Here is a 21,851-nt window from a genome sequence, read left to right as displayed (position 1 = left end):
TCCCTACACTACTGATGTTTGTCGAAAAAATGACTTACAAAAGTATAAATCAATAGCAGCATGCACTGCATTTGGGACAACAATTTGTCCTGAAGGGTTCAAGATTTAAAGAAGCCGCGGCGGAATAATTGTGATTAGAGCTTAACTTGGCAATGATGTAAGCTTCTACAATAGAGAAGAACTTTATAGTGTAGGAGGAAGGGTAAAAAGCTCTTAATCCTGTGTTTTATTTCTGTGGTATCCTTAGGTTGTTAAGTTAGTTTTCTGTCATTGTATTGTTAGCTAGTTAGTTAGGTTGTATAACTGATTTTGTTATCCTTTAAATAGAGGGATGTAATCAGCTTTAGGCATCTTTGAATTTTTCATTAGAATTTGACTAGTCTCTAGTGTATCATTTTATTTGGTTATCGATAAATTTCGGGAGGAATAAACTTCCTTTTTATTTGGTCCGACTTGCTGGATACAATGGTGAGTGCAATGGAAAATCAAGTGAACGCGTTGGAAAGGATGGCCTGCAAAAGGACAGGTGTTAGCAGATTTGAAGGCTAACGTCGACTGTGTTACTACAGTATTACCATACATGGAGCAGATCAAGAACTTGCTTTTGGACCTCAAAAAAAGCAAGGTTACTGAAGAGGATGAAAGTTTCGAAGTCAACAAAAAGCAGAAGAATGATGACAACAAGCGGGAAGGTTCGAGTGACGACAATGAGGAAAGACCTCGCTCTTGGGTCAAGAAGGTAGGGCTACCAACATTCGAAGGGAGTGATCGATGGATAGCTTGTGCCGATAAATTTTTTGAAGTGCAATGTAGAAATCTATAGAATGTGATGTATCTACACACTCTGATGTTTTGCTGTGATAGCTCTATGTGGTGTACTGGTATAGTGGTTTTGTACTTTTTGTACCTATTCTGGTTTTTTAATAACACTTTTAGCATTTTTCACATAAAAAAAAACCTTGTCTTTGGTATCACTAACTCAGTATATTCATGAATCTGCTATATTCATATCATCCTACATTAAGAGCACAATGGATGGTTACTAGGGTAAAGAAGACATCCTACTAGCATGGTCTTTTGATTGATAAAAAAAAGGATTTTTCTCTTATGTCTAAGCTTTTTGACTTTTATAGATTATTACAACTTTTTCTATAACATTAATACATCTTTTGATAAAGCAAAAACAAACATAGATATGAGGGAGATCTACCATGGACCACATTCATATATCATATCAACGTATTTATTTAAAGCGGTCACCTATTTTATATGGATCATTAACATAGCAAACTTTTAAGTGTTTGTTATTTTGATTTGAATGATTGATTTTTTTTAAATATTCAATTTAGTCATTAAACTATCATTCTCTCATAAATTTGTCCCTGAACTAATATCAATTTGTGTAGTTCCTCAATTGCTTTAAAAATAAGAGACAAAATAGTTCAAAGAGACTAATGCCATAAATTAAAAATTAGTTTAGAAACTACTCATTATATTTATAAGGTTCATGGACTAAGTAAGAGAGAGTGATCCTTTAAAGATAAATAGATAATAAAGTTACGAAGAAGTCAAAATGATTTTTTCAATCCTCTAATTTTTTCCTACTTATTACACTCAACCATCCCTTGTCCACAATCTATTTTTTTTAACCTTTTGATTTCTAATTGAATGAATCTCTAGTCATTTGCAGCTCAATACGGTGGTAAAAAAAGTTAAATAAATTTTTTTTTTCTGTCTTAATTCGAACTTGTGTTCTCTCGAACGATTTGTCATAAATTCATTCTCATTAAACACTTGAGTTCAATCACTTAATTTGTCAACAACTTTGATGTTATAGAAAATTACAGAAGATTTCAAACCTAGTTAGGAACCAATTCTTGACATAGCTTTTTGGAGATAGGACAAACAATATATGATCAATGAGGTTATTTGTCGTAGGAAAACTAGGATATGTCACAATTTGATGATTCCAAAAACCATGAAGAATAAACATGAAAAAATCTCTTTTGAGGGAGAAATGAAGATGAGATGGAGTTGGAAAAGAGGGAGAATAGAGAAACAAGGAAAATCAAGAACAAGCACCATTACTTAATTTTCAGAAGGTTTTTTCATCTTACATAATAAGATTATTTCATTATCTTAACTTATGGCAGCAACATTAATGAAAAATGAAAATAGTTGGTAAAATGCGTCTATCAAATTTTGTTTATTTTTTCTAGTGAAACTATGGCAATAAGTAGAGAATGAAAAGCCATCAATGTTGCAGTCGAAACATTTAAATTAGAGAAAATGGGAAGAAAAAAAAAAGAGTCAAGTAACCTGAGAAGGGTGAGTGACTTGAATGGTGGGGCTTGAAATTTAGCTCTCAACCATTGAATATATATTCACAATAATACAAAATTGAATCTCTTGTTTTTAGAGATTGAAAAATTAAGGTTATTGCAGTTGATTCCTAATCTATGCATATACATAATTAAATATACACCAGGAAAGGTTTTCATCTCAACACTGATATAATTAACTCTTTATCTGTGTACTATACTACGCTTCAACAAAATTTAATATGCTTCATCAAAGCTTATACTATAAATTGACAACTTATTGCTGTACATTGACTGCTTATAACCACTTATTAACTCTGTGATTTCGATAAGCTTATTATTAACTAACTATTGAAGATTGTGTGGCTGTTCTCTGTACTCTAAATATATGCACAAATTTCATTGATCAGTATGTATGTGCTTTGTCACTTCCCACAAACTGCAGCTCCATGCCGAGATTTGGATTGCATCGCTTTCAGTTTAACATTCTTCTTCAGATCTCTGCGAAATTGGCATAAGTATAAAGGAATAAATATCTATGCATATTTTAGTTAAAAATGATTAATTTTTTGTGAAACGAAAAAGTAACACACCTGCAACGTGGTATGTTACATTTTGAGTCTTTGCAATTTTTGGAGTGAGCAATTAGTATAGACCATATCCTTTTACATTGGTGGCAGCCGCCATTAGCGCGAATAGTACACCTACTGCCATGAGAGAACAGCTTCTTGATTTGAAAACAGTGTGAATAAGAGCACAGTTTAGCATTTATTGCGCTACATTGAGAAGCATGCTGCAAAACCTCCATAAGTTTCGGCATCTGCATGTAAGTCACATAAAGTATGAACAAAGTCTAGAAAAAATCAGTAATGAAAACAATACTCACTCCGTTCTTTTTTCTTTTTTAAGCATCAGTTATTTAGATGTTTTCATGTTCCTTGGTATTTTTCGTTTTCAAAGTTCAAACTAGTATTAACTATAATTGTTAAAATGATCCATGACTGAAATATGTGAAATGTGATAATAAATAATTAAAGGTATTATAGGAAAAAGACAAATAGTTTTATCAAAATCTATTAGGTTTCTCGGCATGCGTCAACTACCATAAAATGATAATGAAAAAAGAACAGAGGTAGTTAACCCTGAGAACTAAGTTTATACCAGCACCGTTTCCTGCTTTGACTCCTGATTCTCAGAATGACTTAGTTCTGTTGAAACTTTTTGAATCAACTTGTGTTCATGGCTGTTAGCACCTCTATCCTTATAGCATGCAGAGCAAACAGTACATTCTGGACAAATCTCACATTTCCAGCACTTTTGGAATACATTGTATGCATAACAAATGCTACATGTTCCAGAACTCAGCAAAGTAGGAGGATTGTTTAGATAGTAGATGATCATCATCGAGGAATACTTGGCACGGCGGAGTGTGTCAAACTGAAACTGATTCTTCTGGCAGAAGCTCAAAAAGTTGTTTCTATTCTCAAATAATCCATTCTCAATGATGGTATCATTCTGATTATTGTTGAAGGGGAAATCTTCCACGACCTAAAAACAACGCAGAATCAATATAGAATCCACACTTCTGATCAAATGCGTGTCTCAGTGCCCGGCATTTGTCTATGTTTGAACACCGGCACGACACCAACACATTGACTACATTCAATTAATTAATTGTTTCAAATTTTCACCGGTGTCAACATGTCAGTGTCGTGTCTGGTGTCTGTATCCGTATTTGTGCTTCATAGCGCACAATTCAAAGTTAAGCATTAAATTATTAATGATGAGGAAAATCATATGAAACTTCAGGTTTAGTCTGTTTACCTGACAAAGTGTATGCACCTTGCCATTTTTTGAAGTGTGTACATCAGAACTATGGCATCTGAAATATGTTAATATGAAAGTCAATGACAACAGCACTTCTCATTGCATTCAATAAAAAACAAGTTCAAGTATGTATTCATTTCAAAGGGAGGAAAAAAAAGAAATTCAAATATGTATTCAATTTATCATTACCTTTCACACTCCTGAAATTTCTTGCATTCAGTGCAAAACCATCGCTTCCCAGACACTATCACTTCATGGCAGTGGATGCATGAATGTTGCAAGTGAACTATCATGAAATCGTCCCTGGCAAGCATTATCTTTTGGCCCAGCTAATAGATTTTGGGTGGAAAAAATATCAGAATCAGATTAAACAAATACATATTATATAAATAGCTTAAACTGATCGATAATAAGAACCATGCAATTATTCATTCACTCAGTATAAAAGAATATATCTCATTGGATGACATTGTATAATAGTATATCTAAATCAATGTTGTCAATCGTGGATCGCGGAAAATAGATGTTAGTTCAAATTCTGCTATGCTACAGTGTAATAGCGCCATTATAGCCATTATTTGACAATATTGTTGTACTAAATAGCATTAATGTGAAACAATAATACTATGCTATTGTGTTATAGCGCCGTCAAAACCACTATTTTACAACACAAATATCTAAACGTAGAACTCTTTAATAAGGGGGGAGTGGATATGCTACTTGAGCAGATTCAACTGTGAATAACTACTTATGGATTAAAGTAAAAGACAAGGTAGACATACTTTTTGCATCACCAGAATGTCTTTGGCAGCGTCTTTGGAAGGATTGACATCACGTCCCAAGGCCTTTAAAGATCTATTTGGCACTATCTTCTTCAACATCGTTTCATACTCTCCTCCACACTCTTTTTCAATTTTCTTGGCTATCTCCATAGCATGATAACACCAGTAGTCTCCATCAAAGTATGGCAAACGAGAAGCTGTCAACTTGAAGTCCCATTTTTCAGTAGCATCAAAGAAATGATCATATATGTTGGTTAAACCAACAACAATATTTTCTTCAGTAGCCTTTTTAAGCAATGAATAATACCTGCATAAACAAAAAATATATATAAATATTCATTAGTCATGGCAGAGTAAGTTTTCCAAAGCAAAAAAGATAAACGACAGAGTATAGTCCTATCAAATTCTCAATGCAGTGCACACACTAGCTCGTGAAAAATCAACTCACACACACTTAAGGAGAAAGAAAGACTGACCAGCGGCGTAGCTTATCATTCTTCGGAGTTTTTTGGTCTCCAGGTTTGCAATTTAGTATATAATCATCCCCTTTTGAAGGAGGACAGGCCCATATGTAGCAATTTAAGAAACCCCGTTTCTTACAAAAATCAAGGTATCCAATCTGATGAAAGAAAAAATAAAGATAAACATAAATAGAAAGAATGGAAAGATTAAGTGTTCAATTTATTAATTTGATTGGCTTAGCAATAGAGTTTAAAAGAAAAATACCAATATCTCATGGTAAACGAAGGTACGAAGTGCTTCTCCACTCATAGTCGCTCTTTCAGGCCTAAAATATTTGACAGAATCAAGATATGTAATATAAATGCAACGCTGATTTGGACCGCCGCATTGGGAGCCAAACTCCTTGGTGTACATTCCAAAAATGCATACATCTGCTCCTTCAATCTTCTGAAACAGAAGAATAACCTGAAACCAAAGGAACTTCTGTTACTTCTCTGAATAATACAGACATAATGGAGTAGACATAAAGAGAAATTAGTTCTAAAGAAGCATTGGGAGGTATTTTTATTTTTTCATCAATGAACCACTGAACTTACTCTTGATCTGTAAGAGAACTCCGCAGGGTAATTCTCCTCGGGAATGATGTCCAGAAACTCCTTATTGACTTTCAATTGTTTGTCAACAGAAAACACTTCTCTAACATAAAGACTTTTTGCTGCTATAACCTATAATTTTGCAGAAATCTATAGCAAATCAGAAAATAATCCAGAATTTTCAAATCGGTATATATTTGATTGTAAAAGACCAAATATATTAATAAAATGACAGAATACTAATTTACTACTGTTTTCAATTTACTTGGTTGCATAAGAATAAGAAAATGTTCTAATATTTGAAGTTTATGTGCAAACATGCTGATTTCTCAGTATTACCTCATCAAGATTCTTATTCCCTTGAACTTTTTCCCAGTCTGCTCTCTCTTGCATGAGGCGCTCAATAAGTCTTTTCTCTAAGTGGTCACTAAGCATGGTTCTCGGCAATTCCTTAGCACCAAAAATAGCAGTCTTTGGTAAGGGAACATGCATTCCATTTTCAATTTCTTTTACGTGGCAAAAAGGACATGTATACTCAGCAGTGCAGTCCAAATCTTTTTTGTTGTTATATAGTGCACATATTTGATGCTGCCATCTTTTGCATTTATTGCATTCAACCCACTAGAAGAAGCAACAGTCATAAAGAGTTAGTTTATAGTTCTCTATATATCAAGCTGAGTTATTTAGTAAGGCATATTAAAACTTACCGGTTCTTCAAGTACGTCACCATTATTCCTTTTTTCTAGATTTGCCTTAGAAACAGATGCCCCATTAAATTTGATGTAACCATCTTTAGAAGCCTTATAGCATACTGAGCAAAAGCAACGCTGTGCATCAAATTCTTCTTCTTTGCTACAGAAATATGGTGTACTTCTCTTGATGCGGATGCCACAACTTAAACAAAAAATTGGTACTGGTGTAAAGTAAAGCTTTTGCATTAAACACAACTGACATGTGTTAGCATCAATTCCTGTTTCCTCCTCATTTGCAACCTGTGTTAGAAGAAGTGTTAACTTCTATACGGCTTAGAAAAATTTAGAAGAAAATTTAAAGTGCATTGAAATTTCCTTCTTAGAGCTGTAAACACATCTAGTGATACTAGAATTGGTGCAATCCATTTGGCATGCATATATATTTGCATCACATTATCATTAGTATTATGTAAATGTAATCTTAAAAGTTACATGAAATGGAAAAAAATCACTAACTAAAATAATTTTAATAAAAATTGCAGAAACTGACAAATGTAAACAGAATCTGTCAGCTGCGCATGCACAAACATGCAAAGTATCATTTAAACATATTGTTAGTACTTAGATAGGACTTAGATTAGTTTAATTAGTTCTCGAAGTTATAAATTAATTAATGGGGTAATTAGTTAGTTAGGAGGTAGGAGCTTTTGTAGGTCTTTCTAGTTATTTTAATTTTCTGTTTCAGGTATCTTAGTACTTTCTGTTTCTATTTTCCTAGGTTAGGGCTGTTTGATCCTTATCCCACAGAGAGCCTATAATAAAGGTAATATTTCCCTTAGAAAGGATCTTTTTCCAAACTTAGAATTTTTCATCAACTGGCATTCCGGTTGAAGGGTGTTTTCGCCCTTGAAGAGCATATCCATTCTTGCTAAATAAAGCCCTTTTTTGCTACTAACTTCTTTCAAAAAAACCTAACACATATGCATACATAACATCCAAGATTTAGATCAGTTGGTCCACGACAAATAGCTCAACCTTTTGAGATAGTTGGTTCATGACATAACTCATAACAGTAGTACCCAAATAGATCAATCAAGGTAACGGAAAACATTAGAAGGAAGTGTACTAACCCGAACAAATTTCTTTCTTAGGCTACTAATATGTTCTGCTATTTGATCACTTGTGAAAAAGTCAGTCAAGGAAACAGCATTAACAATTGTGTTTGATGACTTTGTTGGCTTCTCTTGATCAGCTTTTGGCACACTGACTTCGTTTTTAGCGTTTGCCGCCACCTGGTTGAATTCAGCTCTGTCTTGAATGTCCTTCACGTCATCAGGGAAAGGAACCTTGCTGATGAGAGCATGCAAATTGGAATTCGATCTATTGTCGATTTTCATTGACTTGCTTCTGTCTGTCATACCATGGCTTTTGAGATCTGGATCCACTGATACGTGACCAGCATCTAAGCCTTTGAGATCTGGATCCTCCGATACATGACCAACTTCTAAGCCTTTAGAGGGAAATATTGCTGTCTTGAAAGTCTTTCCAAATGAAAAAACCACCTCGTTATTTATCTCATTAACAGTTGTATTTGAGGACTTGGTTTGCTTCCCTTGATCAGCTTTTGGCTCACCGAGTTCCTTTTCAGTATTTATCCCCTCCTGGTTGGATCCAGTTCTTCCTTGTATGTCCTGTCTATCAATAGTGGAGATCGATCTAATGTCAATTTGCATTGAGTTTCTCCTCTCTATCACACCATAGCTTATGGAGTCTGGCTCATCATCTGATATTTGACGAGCTTCTAAGCCTTTTGAGGGAACCATTTCATTCTCGAAAGTCTGTCCAAATGTATCAACAACCACATTTTTCTTGTTCTCACTAACTGTTGTATTTGAGGACTTTGTTTGCATCTCTGGATCAGCTGTTGGCTCATCGACTTTCTTTTCAGCATTTGTCTCCAATTCAGTTGTGCCTTGTATATCTTCTACATCAGTAGGAATAGCAACCTCGGTGAGAGTATGCATACTGGAATTCATTCTAATACCATGGCCGAATACCGTTCTGCCTTGTATATGATCTCCTTCAGTAGGAATAGGATCCATGTTGAGAGTATGCATCTTGGAATTCAAAGTATCATATTCCTTTAAGATGTTTCTGTTCATCACATCATGGCTTTCAAGGCCTGGCTCCTCCATGATCTGATCAGCTTCTAAGTCTTTAGAGGAAAATGTTTCAGTCTTGAAAATTTGTCCAAATGTATCAACAATCACATTGTTGTTTATCCCTCTATTTCCTGTAGAATCGAGCATTGGATTTGTAAATTGTCCCACATTGCTCTCATAAGCGATAGAAGAGAGGGGAAAACCTTTTTCTGACTGTTTCTGCAATTCCGAAATTGTTTGAGAAGAATAATATTGAACCGTCTCCCAATTCCATTGATCAAAACTTGATTTGTCAATCAAAGATAAATTAAAATCTGAATCTATCACTTTCTTTCTTTTGGTAGGTTGTAGTATAGATTTGGTATAACCAAAAGGGACGTTAATAACATCATGTTTTACAATGGAATTATTCTGAAAATCTACCATCTGTGGTTGATGCTGCCATGTCTCTTCCTGGTCTATGCAAGGTCTCAAGTCAGTTAAATGATAGGAAAATTCCGAAATATTCACTGAGGCAGGTTGAGGAGGGAATATTAAATTTGAATCTTCAGTTTCAAGGGATTTTCCCATTGTAGTAGGAAAATTCATGGTCTCGTTATTCTGGATAGTCCCCGACCAATCTCTAGTATTTGCCAGATTCATCTCCACTGCAAAATTAGCATAGGAACACAGTCAATAATATAGCTACAAAGACCAAATCGATATTGGAGAAATAAGTATTGAAACTTGGGAAGAAACCACAATCTTATTTTAACATACAATTATTTGCACATTGCTGAGGAAAATATTTGTTAATTGATTGGGAGTTAGCCTCAAGATTGCTTCTACCACCCGAAACAGGGTTGTTACGAAGCACATCCATATCAGCAAGTGTGTGGATTGATGAACCATGATCAGGCAAACAAGGCAGCTGCTGAACAGAAGAAGGGTAAGATAGTCTCCCTTCTGGTACGCTATCAGTGGAGTAAGAGAGTGCAGACTCCACTTGATCTAGCACACGTTGATTCAGTGTCGCCAGGTTCATATATTCCTCCTGCAAAATATTTAGAAAAACAATTGTGCTCAATTAACAGTATACATGTACAATTTTCATTTGATCCTCTTATAGGCTAATGCTATTAGAAAAAAATATACTTGTATTTTCAAGACACGTATCAATAAACAAACCTTTGAAGCAGCCTTAGAAAGTAGCAATAATTCCAGAATAGGTGTAAGTTGCTCATTCTGAGTTACAGGATTGATGAACTCATAACTGAAATAAAATTTATAGTTAGTATACTCTCAACTATTTTTTTTTCCGATCAAAGTATAGTCTCAACTCAATTGAAATCTTAAGTTGAAGTAAGTGCAACCACATTTATGTGAAATTAAATCACTTACATTTTTTTTTGGATCAATTTACGGCAGTTTGTCATGTCAAGATGAGAACGCCAGTTTGCAGAGAGCCCTGCATGATTTGTTACATACTGATTGCTCAATTCATTGAAGCCTCTCTTTCGCCGAATGCTTGAGACTTGTGGTGGATTATAGCTTGGTATTTCCCTCCAAGTATTCCTACCTAAATGAGAATCCTTGGCCGTCATCTTCGCTTTATCAGAAACTATTCATTCTGATGCCAAAAGAAATAATCAACAAATATCAGTTAGAGAAAATTCCATTTATGTTCCTGATGTGTCATAAACTCGTAACTGAAAAAACAGGATTATCATAAATTATCATAAATTTAAATAAGTTCATAACTAAGTGTGCACAAATTAAAACCAATGTGAACAGCAATCAGAAATCATTTAATTACCATAATTCAACTAATTCTTTTTGACTTTTTTTTCTTTCCTCATGATTTTTATTTTTCCTTCTCTGATAACCTATTTATGCAATTCATTTCATATTAAATAAATACCATACTTCTTTCAAATAATACATTCACCAACCTGAATGCAATTTTGAACTTTTCTTTTTCTCAAAATGTTCAATATTTTAAGTAAATGTCACAAGCTCAATGTTTTAAATTTCACAAACTGTAAGATTGTTAATAATCCAAGAACTATTTATTTACATATCTATACTCAGAATAACAGAGCTCCTATTCACATATGACTTGGAAAAATCACTTGATCAGCTTCAACCTATGCTAAATATTAAATCATAAAATTACAACAAAACCTTTGAACAACACATGAACATTAAAAAATAATAAAATAAAGTGAGACCATAGTTAGAATGTTCACTAAACAATTGAACAGTTATAGTAAAGCATCTTATCAATGCTAAAATTTAAGTACAGTAATTACATTAAAAACTTCCTCATTCAATATTTTTATTTTTTTTATTTTAATAATTAAAAAAAAAAAGGACACAAACAGGAGCATGTAAGTTCACAGAGTCTTCAAGATTCTTGGGACCATTAACATTCCATGATTGTTTTTTTCCATAAAAAAATCAATAACTATTTATCATTATAATTATCAACAAAAACAAACACTCATACTCATTCACTCTTTCATTAATTCATTAATCATTAATTCAAACAAGAAAAAGAACCTCGTTTATTCAGGTTCAGACTTCAGAATATAAATTATTACTAATCATAACAGAAATTAATATAAAGATTGAAGTTGTTATAGTTGATTCAATTAACCATACCAAGATAACAAAACGATGAATTGATCGACCATGAAGCTAAATATGAAAAACCCCAAATCGTTATTCGATTATATTAGGGTTAGGGTTTATGTGTTTTGGTAATAAAATTGCAACGCAAGAAAAGAATAATAAAACCCTAAACAGTTAGAGCGAAAGAAAGTTAGAGAGAGAAAGAGAGTGTACAATTTCCAAGTGTTGTTGCTTTTTGGTGACTTTCCTGTACCTCTGTCTCTGTCGCTTTCTAGGGTTACGTGAAGCTCTTTCTGAGTTGTGGGCCCAATGGCTTTCTTAACTCTTTCTTAGGGTATTTTTCAACTTAGATAAAATTGACTTGTGTCTTAAATAAATTAGAGAATGTTTTTCTTATAGATTTTTAAAAAATAATTTTTTAACTCAGTTTCTTTATTACTATAAAAAAATAATTTTTAATTTACTTCTATATGATTTTATTAAAGTGATTTTTTTAAATTAGAAAATTATTATTTTTAAATATATTTGTTTGAAAAAGCAATTTATAAATAAATACATGAATTTTTTAAATACAGTTATGTCTTTCTATTCTATTATGTATCTATATATCTCTCTCTCCCTTTCCTTTTAATTTTTATCTATTATCTTCCTCACTCTCTACTATTTTCCGTCTGTCCACTTCTCATTTTATCAATAAATTAAGGTCTTCTATTTCATAATTTTTAGATCCTCCTAAAGATAAATATATAAAAAAAAATCATCACAAAATATGAATTTGAAGGCCTGACTTTAATTTTAAAATTTGAATTCCTAATAAAAAAAGTGTAATTTTAAAAATTGAAAAAAATTGAAAAAATAAATTTTAGCCCCTATACACATATCAATTTACGTGATAATCAACTTATATCAATTTACACGATGTTCTACACGTACCAATGTACATATATATTATACTCAAATATACATTTTTACAACACAACAACCATAGTTTTAGTCATAAAATACTTTGATTAACCAACTTTCGAGTCCCATACACCACAATATTTAATGTAATATTTTTTCTTCTTATACAGTTTAAATACTTTATACATTACATCATATTTATATGTAAAAGTTTCCCAAAAATTATAGTTTAGATCACAATTTTATTTATATACTCATCCACACAAATGTCATTAATTTTTAACCAATTTAAGTCATTCTAATTGACATATAATTACTTCTTTTTGCATATAATTTTAGTTGTGATTTTAATTGATATTTAAGTCAATAAAAAGTCCAACTCATACATAGCCTGAAATTGCATTTAGTTTGATTATCTTGATACTTTGTAGAATCTTCTCTATTTGTCAATATTTGAAAAACAAAATTAGTTCAAATATTGTGAAATTTACTATCAGAGAAACAAATGAAACATTTTAAATCCTAATTGTCACTTCAAAATTTATTATTATTGTATTAATCTATATCTTAGACGCAATTCAAATCCGAATGTCCTCATCAAGTTCTCGTACAATATAAAAACAATAAATTAAACACACAAAAGAAAAATAAAATTGGTATATGAATAATTCAAATAAAAGACTTAGAAAATAAAATATAAAAGTGGAGAAATAAAAAAGGAAAAATAATTTACTTGATTTAAACCTACTTCAAAGTCGTATGAAAAATAAAGACATGAAAAAGACAAAGAGACAACATATTAAGAGACCAAAAGAGTTTAATGTATGCAAAAAAAAAAATACATTGTAATTTCATATTTAAAGAAAAATAAGAATAAATACGTAGAAAAATAGATTTTTTAATAAATAATTAATCGTTAACTTCTGTTTTTTTTTATGCATTTGAATTTGTAACCTAAATGCTCGGAACTCTGTTATACTTTACGAATTAAGAAATACCTTTCTAAAAATTGTAAATAAATAAAATAGCGAAATAAATTTTATGATATTAGCAATAGATTGTTAACTATTGATAGTAGAATATACTATCTTTGTAATTTTTCATAAGCACTCTGCATACATGTTATATTATATATTAATGAATTGAACTCTGCATACATGTAATTTTTTATAAGTTCTAGTCATAAAAGAAATTGTGACACTTGTTTAGTTTAGACATATTAAAAATATATATAAATAAATGAAAGATGATAATAATAATAATTTTATCAACTTCACCTTATAAGTTATTGTTGTAATTACTATTGTCACAAATGCAAATTAAAAATATTGACTTTACAATGCATATCATATTAATTAGAGTTTATAATTTAAAAAAAGAATAATAAATATTCAATTGAAAATTAAAGGTGACATTATTTTTGTACAATTCTTTTTACAAATATAATTTGTGTATTTTAAAAAGTGTCTTATTTTCACTTTTTCTCTATTTTAAATGATTGTCACTTTAAAATACCAAATCAACATTTATTATTTTTTATTAATATATATTTTTATTGAATTTTATTTTACTTAACTATTTAAATAACTGTAATTAATAAAAAAATTGTAATTGATATTAGTTTTATCACAAAAAAAATTTAATTAATATTTTTTTTTTCTATAATTAAATGTGACATTTAATATGAAAAGATAGAATTAATGATCTTGGGACGAAATAATTAGGTTATTTATTGTTCCCTCTAGGGTAACAAACTAACAACCATAGCACTTGTATTTAAAAATAGGGAAAAAGTAAGACTTTATTGATACCGACATGTTCTAGTAAATGAGAATCTATGAGATATATGGAACAAAGTGGGACAAGTAGTTGTATTGACGTATTTATGTTGTAAACAAATATATTTTATTCGAAGACAACAGTTATGTCACACCATTTTGATCTATTATTATAATTATGGTAAAAAGTACATTAATATTAGAACACATTTAATGGTAACATTTTAATGAACCCATTATATGTTTTTTAGTTGACCAACTCAAATTTAGATATCCACACAATTTTTAATTCAATAAAATAAAATATTTAACTTAGAATATCATTTATCTCTTTCCTCGATGTCTTACATTCTTTCTAAATTTAACATTTTTAAATGAACAAAAGTAATATTTAATGTTATGAAATCTCTTTAAAAAGTTTTTTAAATATACAATTTTTATTAAATTTATGGAATTCAAAATCACATGTGACTTTATAAAAATAAAAATAAAACTAAATTACTCTTTTGATTCTTTAATTAATTTTTGTTCCATTTTACTCCCTTAATTATAATTCTGTTAGCCACTGTGATCATTTTCATCAGTTTTAATGAAAAAACATTCAGTTGAGTCTACATGTAAACTTAGACATATATGTGATTTGACTGTCTGAGTCGTTCATACAAAAGTAAAAGTTAGAGTTCCCTCCTCCCCCTCTTCCCCCTCCTCCTCCATGATCAAAAACAAAATTATAAAATCAAATGAAGTCATTGATTTGTAACCATCACAATGTTTTTCTTGTTGTTTTTAGCATCCCTAATCTTTCTTCTTCCTTATTGGATCTAATATATTTTGTAGAAACATAAAGTCCAATGATGAAACATTTGAACTCATATTTTTTTTCATATCTTCTTTTTTCCGTGAATCTCTGTTGGAGATTTTTTCAGATCTTGCTCAAGTGTTTTTTTGTGAATTTAAGTTTTTTTGGATTTTGAGCTTATTTGATTTTTCATGAATTTATGGATTTGTTAAGTGCTTTTAATGAGTTTCAATTTGTTGTTTTCTCATTAATCCCACTTGTTAGAGTTTTTGGATTTTAATTTGAATATGAGAAGTATCACTATTTTTTTCTTGTTGTTTCTATCGTTCCTAATCTTTTTTTTTATTGGATTTAAAATATTTTGTAGAAACATAAGGTTCAATTAAAGAAACATAAACTCATATTTTTTAGATCTTATTTTTTGTGAATTTAAGTTGGAGATTTTTTCAGATCTTGTTAAAGTATTTTTTATGAATTTAAGTTTTTCTAGATTTGGAGTTTATTGGGATTTTCATAAATTTCAGAGTTTGTTAAGTGTTTTTTATGAGTTCGGATTTGTTGTTTTCTCATTGATATCACTTCTTAGAGTTTTGAATTTTAGTTTGAATGTGAGAAATATGGATTTGGTGTTGTTCTATTTTATCTTCCATTAAAGGATTTGGTGTTGTTCTATTTTATCTTCCATTAAAGTTTTTTATTTTTTATGGATTATAGTTCAAAGAGGAAGAGGAGGAGAAGGAGGGGATAAGTAAAAGTTTATGAAAACCCTAATTTTAACTTTTGTATGAGGGACTCAGATAACCTAATTTTAACCTTTCTCAAGTGTATAAATCAATATCCTCTCTGAGAGGACGAGAGTTAGATGATGGAAAGTTAAGACTTTAAATATGAGTTGAATAAATAAAATAGAGAGAAAGTATAGAAGATGACACATTCAACTTTATATTGGTTCACTCAATGAAGGTTACGTCCAGTCCTCACAAACTTGTGAGTTTTTACTATGGATCAAATAGATTAACCTCTCACAGAGTTTAGTTACACTTCGTGTGTTCTTTAGCCTCACCAAGCTTACAATTTTGTTTCTTACAAGTTTCAACTATTCTCAAATGTAACCCACTTGGAAATTAAAAAATGATATGAGTATTATGATTTTTCTCTTTACTAACACTTGCTAAAAGGATATTTCAAAGATATAGTGTAAGTCTATAGAAAGTATAAAGAGAGGATAAAAATGCTCTTGATAGCTTTTATAATTGCTCTATTTATGCTTTCTTGTTATATCTTTGATGATGAAGAGCTCCTTTCTTTTATAGAGCTTTTGTGATGCTTTATCCATGTGTCAAAACACTTTATGACCGTTGGGGACTTAATCAAAAGTCCAAGGTCATTAATCTTAATTACATAAATGTCATCCAGCTGTCCTTTGTACTGATTGAGCGTAGGAGGATGGGTATTCAGTTCATCCTCGCATATAGGAATGGGAATAGGCTAGGCCGTCCGACAGGGGCTTATGGCCTGGCCTACTTATGGCCTGGCCTGGTCTGGCCTGGCCTGTTTAATAAAAAGGTCAGGCTCAGGCTGTTTTTAAAGCCTATTTATGTAAATAGGTCAGGCTCAGGCTTGTAAAAAAGTCTATTAGGCCTGACAGGCCGGCCTATATATATTTTATATGTATTCCATTCTCTAGTTTTTCTTCTTCTAATTTCCATTGCACTCACTCCAACAAACATGTATGAAAACAACATACTTTTTATAAAAACCGACATTATTAATTTGTTACTTTATATTTTATAAAAACCAATATTATTTATTTGTTATCTTTATATATATTATTAGTATATAAATTTAGAAACCCTAATTGTTTATTATTACTGAATATGAGTTTGTTTGAGAGGTAATATTCCGAGTTGTTTGAGAGGATTTGTTTAGAGATAATATTCTGAGTTGTTTGAGAGATAATAATAGGTGCGTTTGTTTCAATAAAAAATTTATTCTTTTAAACCAAAAACTATTTTTTAGGGTTTAAAAGGTATTTGTTTCATATTTTTAAAAAATTATTTTGTTAGAAAAATCATTTTTTATTTATTTAATATATATATACATATACACATTAGTATTGGTATATGGAGAATCATATAAATTGATATGTGTAGAGCATCATGTAGCTATAGATAATTGTTTATTTATTACCTTTATATATATATATATATATATTATTACTAAATACGATGTTGCACGAGAGGATTTGTTTGAGAGGTAATAATCTGAGTTTGTTTGAGACCATTTGTTTGAGAGATAATAATGGGTGCGTTTGTTTTAATAAAAAAATTATTCTTTTAAACCAAAAATCATTTTTTAGGGTTTAAAGGGTGTTTGTTTCATATTTTTTTTAAAATTATTTTGTTAGAAAAATTATTTTTAATGTGAATAAGGCTTTTAAATAGGCTTACAGGTCAGGCCATGATAGGCTGTAGGCCAGGCTCAGGCCGGAAAAAAAAGCCTATCATAGGCAGTAGGTCAGGCTTAGGCCTAAAAAATTCATCGTAAACCAGGCTCAGGCCTTTCAAAGCCTGGCCTGTCCTATTCCCACCCCTACTCGCATAGGAGGTTCAATCCTCCTAGCAGTTCAGACATGAGTTGTCCTTTTCCTTTTTTAATTCTTCAAGACATGTATGACTCTATTTTTGTCTTGTTAAGTACAACCTTTTTGTATGTATATATCTTGGGTCATTTTCAACATGTGAGGATGAAGTGAGCTAGAGGTCCATTCTCTGTCATATAAAACTCTGGCATTTGACCTCTTCTTTTAAATTTCTTTTTCTTTCATTTTTTGACACTGATTTATCTTCTCTTTATGACAAGAAATCATTGTTTCAGTGAAGTTGAATATTTTGCATCTTTGCAAGTTCATCCTCTTAAGGGTTCATCCTCTTGTATGTCTATCCTCCAGTTTTGAAGACTTGATGGATTGAGTCAAATTTTTCACCTTTTTATCTTAATGATAAGTAACTTGTTTTCTAATATGAATTTACTCAAAAGCACATATTAGTAATTAACCACAATCATAATCTTTTAAACAATTTTGTTCTCATTAAAATCATTTGAGAGAGTTTTGTCTCAACAAAAGGACCAAAACAATTCTTGAAAAAAAAAAGATAATGGACCAAAAGAGTCATTTAGCCAAAAATGAATCACATATGCATATTCCAATTAATATTTTAATACTATGATACCTCTACGAAACCCTTAATGAAGATTTCATTTTTTAGTCAAACAAAAAGAGTGCAAATGCATCATGTGAATGTCAAGATATTTCAACTATGTTGGCATCTGAAGACAATTACATATAATTTGCAGCACCCTACAAATATATTCAATGTGAAAAATGAAATGTTGCAAAAAAATTGAGAGATTAGATCAAAACCAACGTAAACAGCCAATGGCAAAAATAACATCTGCCTCATTAAAAATCTTATTAAGAAAACCCAAAGACATAAAACACTGGTTAAGGGAAAAAAGTGCAAAGGAAACTAAATTCCAAGTCCTTGAAAAACATTAGCAAAAATGATAATTTGGAAGCCCTAAGCTATTGCGGTTATAAGATTCATAAATACAAGAAGGAAAATATCCTACCAAATAAAGTAATTATGTGATAGTGTTTCAGCAAGTGTACTGAATCATTGCAAGTAATAATTAAAACGGTAATACCTAGTGTCGAACTTAAGGATTGTGTTTTACTATCGAATTATGTTTAATTACTAAAGTTGAACAAAAGGTTCCCAAATTGATTGAAATAATATTTAAAATTAACAACAGTGATAAAATTGATCCTTTATAATGAGAAAAATATTAGGGATGAGTTTCACTTCGAATCCAACCTTGGTGTCTAATTTGATTCTAGTTACTGAATTTCTTTATTGAATTATTACCGGAGTCTCTTTATTATTCTTGCCCTAATGTCTTAGTGACAAAACCTTTAATTCCAAAGTAACCCTTAATTCCTTAGTAGACTTAAGATTATAATTAAGTATTACCGTACAGAAATTGTCTTGTTAAACTATTGCCTTTGCAACTAATTTAATTGGTTTCATGACATGCATCTATCCCTAGACTACAAATTCATGAATTTCTCATATCAAACATTCGTAAAGTCCACTCACATTTCAAAATACGAATCAACAAAAAGATGTTGACTAGTTTCTAATGCTCTACCACACATGTTCCACTGAGAGACAATATTGCAACCTCTAGCACACAAATTCTCATATGTGAGAACTTTATTGTGGAAAAGGTGCCAAACAATAAGAGATTTGAATGGCTAAATAGAAGGCATCCATATTGTCTCATCCTAATAAACCTCATCAAGGGAAGACTTTCGAAAGATATAAGCATCTTGAAAATAAAGCTCACCATTATTGGTGTGCTTCCAAACTAACTTATCTTTCACCTTGAACTTAGGGATCGAAGTATCATACAAAACATCAATAATATCAGGATAATTCAAATGAATTGAATGAGGAATATACCAATTGTTATTTCTGATGAAGTCCTTCACAGTTGCTTGAAGCAAATGATGTTTTTCCGTAAGGAATATCAAGACTCTCAACCATAGAGAAGCTAAGGCAATTATCTTCAAAAAATTAATCTTGTTCTCGTGTCCAAACAGTTATTGACAATTTTCTTTGGTGATGTGAACCTTATGCTTAATGCTAGACTAAATCGAAGAGTCTATATGATAAGATATGTGACCATTTAGTCAAACACAACTTGAGGATAGTTGCCTCATTAATATTCCTCAACGATCTAATACTAAGGCCCTAATTGAAGATGTTCTTAATGTATAATGGTTTGAGAATGTTGCACAAATCAATATTTATTGGGCAAAACTACATCGGACCTTTTAAGTTAGGTTCAAATTCAACATAGTCTTTAAGTTTTTTTTCTTCCAATTAATGTAAGACTCTAATTTTTATAATAAATTATTTTATTAATGAAATTGAATTTTAAATAATTAAGTTGGTGCTAAAATTATTTTCGAATATATGTTGATTAATTTTAGGATTAGTTTTCTTTATATGATGTTTTAATCTTGTACATATTAGACTAAACGAGTGATATAAATAATAAATATTGTATTTTATATATTTTTCTAAAAAATAATATTATTTTAGTGTACATATTTTAAAGAATAAGATTTTAAGTGGTTTTACGTGTATATATGTGTTCGTAATTAATGTGATATTTTCATGTGCGATTGATAGATGTTAAGGGTGCACATAGTTATATTTTATTTATAACTATTTCCTATTTTTAGTTATTTATTTTATAAATAATTATCTTGAGAAATTAGTAAAATTGTGTTTGATTTTTTTTATCTTTTATATATTCATTGTGATTATATATATATATATATAATTAATTAATATAGAGTGTTGATGTTATATTTTTTTATTGTCATTTTAACTATTCTCATAATATAATAATATTTTAATTTGATATTTTGAAAGATATTATTTTAGTGGCAAAAATAAATAAATTAAACAAATATGTAATTAGTTGGACCTTGTGAAAAAATAAAATAAAATAAAATGGAGTTCAATAAGTTAGGTTAAAAGTAACTAATATGTTAACAAAACTAAAAAAATCAAATATACCCTAACATACTATGAAAATGCTACGTTAGAAAGATATTAAAGAGAGAGAGAGAGAGAGATAGTGACATTGGATATTGAGAAAAGGCAACAGCCGCACTAAGAGAAAAGAGAAGAAAATCAATTTTGACGATTGATAACTGTTTAGAAAAACTTCCTCCATTTTTGTTCAAATTTCAGTATATTATATTTAATTAATTGAGTTAGTCAATTAAACATATTTTTGGAACATGCTATTAAATCGATTGGCAAATCGATTGACATCAAAAAAACTGAGCCACTGTTTTGAACACAATCGATTGGCAAATCGATTGAAATAAACTTTTTGAAAACACAGTGAACTCTGAGAGTTGGAACAGCGATTGAGTAATCGATTGAACTTACTTTTATTAAAACAGTTTTTTAGAAATCGATTAGGCAATCGATTCCAACAAGTCTGAACATGTTTTACTGAAAAGTGGTTTTAAAAGAATCGATTGGTAAATCGATTAGCTTATATAGTTTCAAGATTAAAGAAAAACAAGACTCGCGAAATCGATTGGCAAATCGATTAAGCATGTGTTTTAACTTTAATAAATCGATTGGGAAATCGATTTAGCAGTTGTTTTTCAGAAACTATATAAACTGTCATCAATCTTTCTTTCAATAATAATGAAACTGATAATGATATCAATCTGAAATATACTTTGAATATTCTTGATATACAATAACACTTGGTTAATACACTGAGATTACTTTTTCAGATCAAAGAAAAAGAAGATTATCAACAATCAAAAGATAGCTGGAAAAGTGATCTTGAAAGACAAGGGTTCTCATAAACAAATCTTTGAATATCCAGAATTGTGAGAAGCCACATTGACCAAGATTGAAGACTACTTTTTGTTCTTTCTGTATTCTGTTTGTAATAATTCTTTTAAACAAAAACGAAAGCGAGAAAAGCCAGCTAGAAACTGGTGACTACTTTCTTGGGTGAAGAGTGTTCAACAAGAAAGAGTCGTACTTTGATTTTGTGTTAGGCTGCCGATTGTCTACAAGGATCAAAGGGTTGATAGAAAGCCAGCTAGAAACTGGTGGCTACTTTCTTGGGTGAGAGTGCTCAACAAGAAAGAGTTGCACTGTGATTCTGTGTTAGATTGACGAGTATCTACAAGGATCAGAGGGTGATCAATAGGAAATAGATCATTAAGATAGATAGGTTTCGGGGAGGAAACTGGACAATCTGTAATTGATTCTTTCTATTGGAGAAGAAAATCTGAAATCCGTTTGGA

General features: G+C 30.6%; 1 protein-coding gene across 1 annotated transcript; it reads right to left on the bottom strand.

Annotated features, from left to right (window-relative positions):
• Positions 1–2,550: 2,550 nt before the first annotated feature.
• On the bottom strand, positions 2,551–11,631 carry LOC101502101 (histone acetyltransferase HAC12-like). The gene is made up of 16 exons (XM_012719439.3): positions 11,483–11,631; positions 10,220–10,448; positions 10,007–10,091; positions 9,599–9,872; positions 7,808–9,486; positions 6,693–6,977; positions 6,325–6,606; positions 5,989–6,117; positions 5,657–5,857; positions 5,407–5,549; positions 4,931–5,237; positions 4,338–4,477; positions 4,146–4,203; positions 3,483–3,869; positions 2,915–3,141; positions 2,551–2,822 (listed from the first exon to the last, which is right to left on the bottom strand). The coding sequence occupies exons 2-16, from the start codon at positions 10,420–10,422 to the stop codon at positions 2,747–2,749; spliced, it is 4,476 nt and encodes a 1,491-aa protein (XP_012574893.2). The 5' UTR covers positions 10,423–10,448; positions 11,483–11,631; the 3' UTR covers positions 2,551–2,746.
• Between the last annotated feature and the right edge of the window lie 10,220 nt (positions 11,632–21,851).

The sequence above is a fragment of the Cicer arietinum genome, chromosome 2 (assembly GCF_000331145.2).
Source record: "Cicer arietinum cultivar CDC Frontier isolate Library 1 chromosome 2, Cicar.CDCFrontier_v2.0, whole genome shotgun sequence".
In the NCBI taxonomy this organism is placed as follows: domain Eukaryota; kingdom Viridiplantae; phylum Streptophyta; class Magnoliopsida; order Fabales; family Fabaceae; genus Cicer; species Cicer arietinum.
Note: the sequence above shows the minus strand (reverse complement) of the source record. Positions and strands in the feature narration are given on the sequence as shown.

Coding starts and splice junctions, on each gene's coding strand:
- LOC101502101 (XM_012719439.3), bottom strand. CDS start 10,422: ATGACGGCCAAGGATTCTCATTTAGGTAGGAATACTTGGAGGGAAATA. Junction 10,092..10,219: donor AAATTGATCCAAAAAAAAAT/GTAAGTGATTTA, acceptor ATTTTATTTCAG/TTATGAGTTCATCAATCCTG. Junction 4,204..4,337: donor AAATTTCAGGAGTGTGAAAG/GTAATGATAAAT, acceptor AACATATTTCAG/ATGCCATAGTTCTGATGTAC.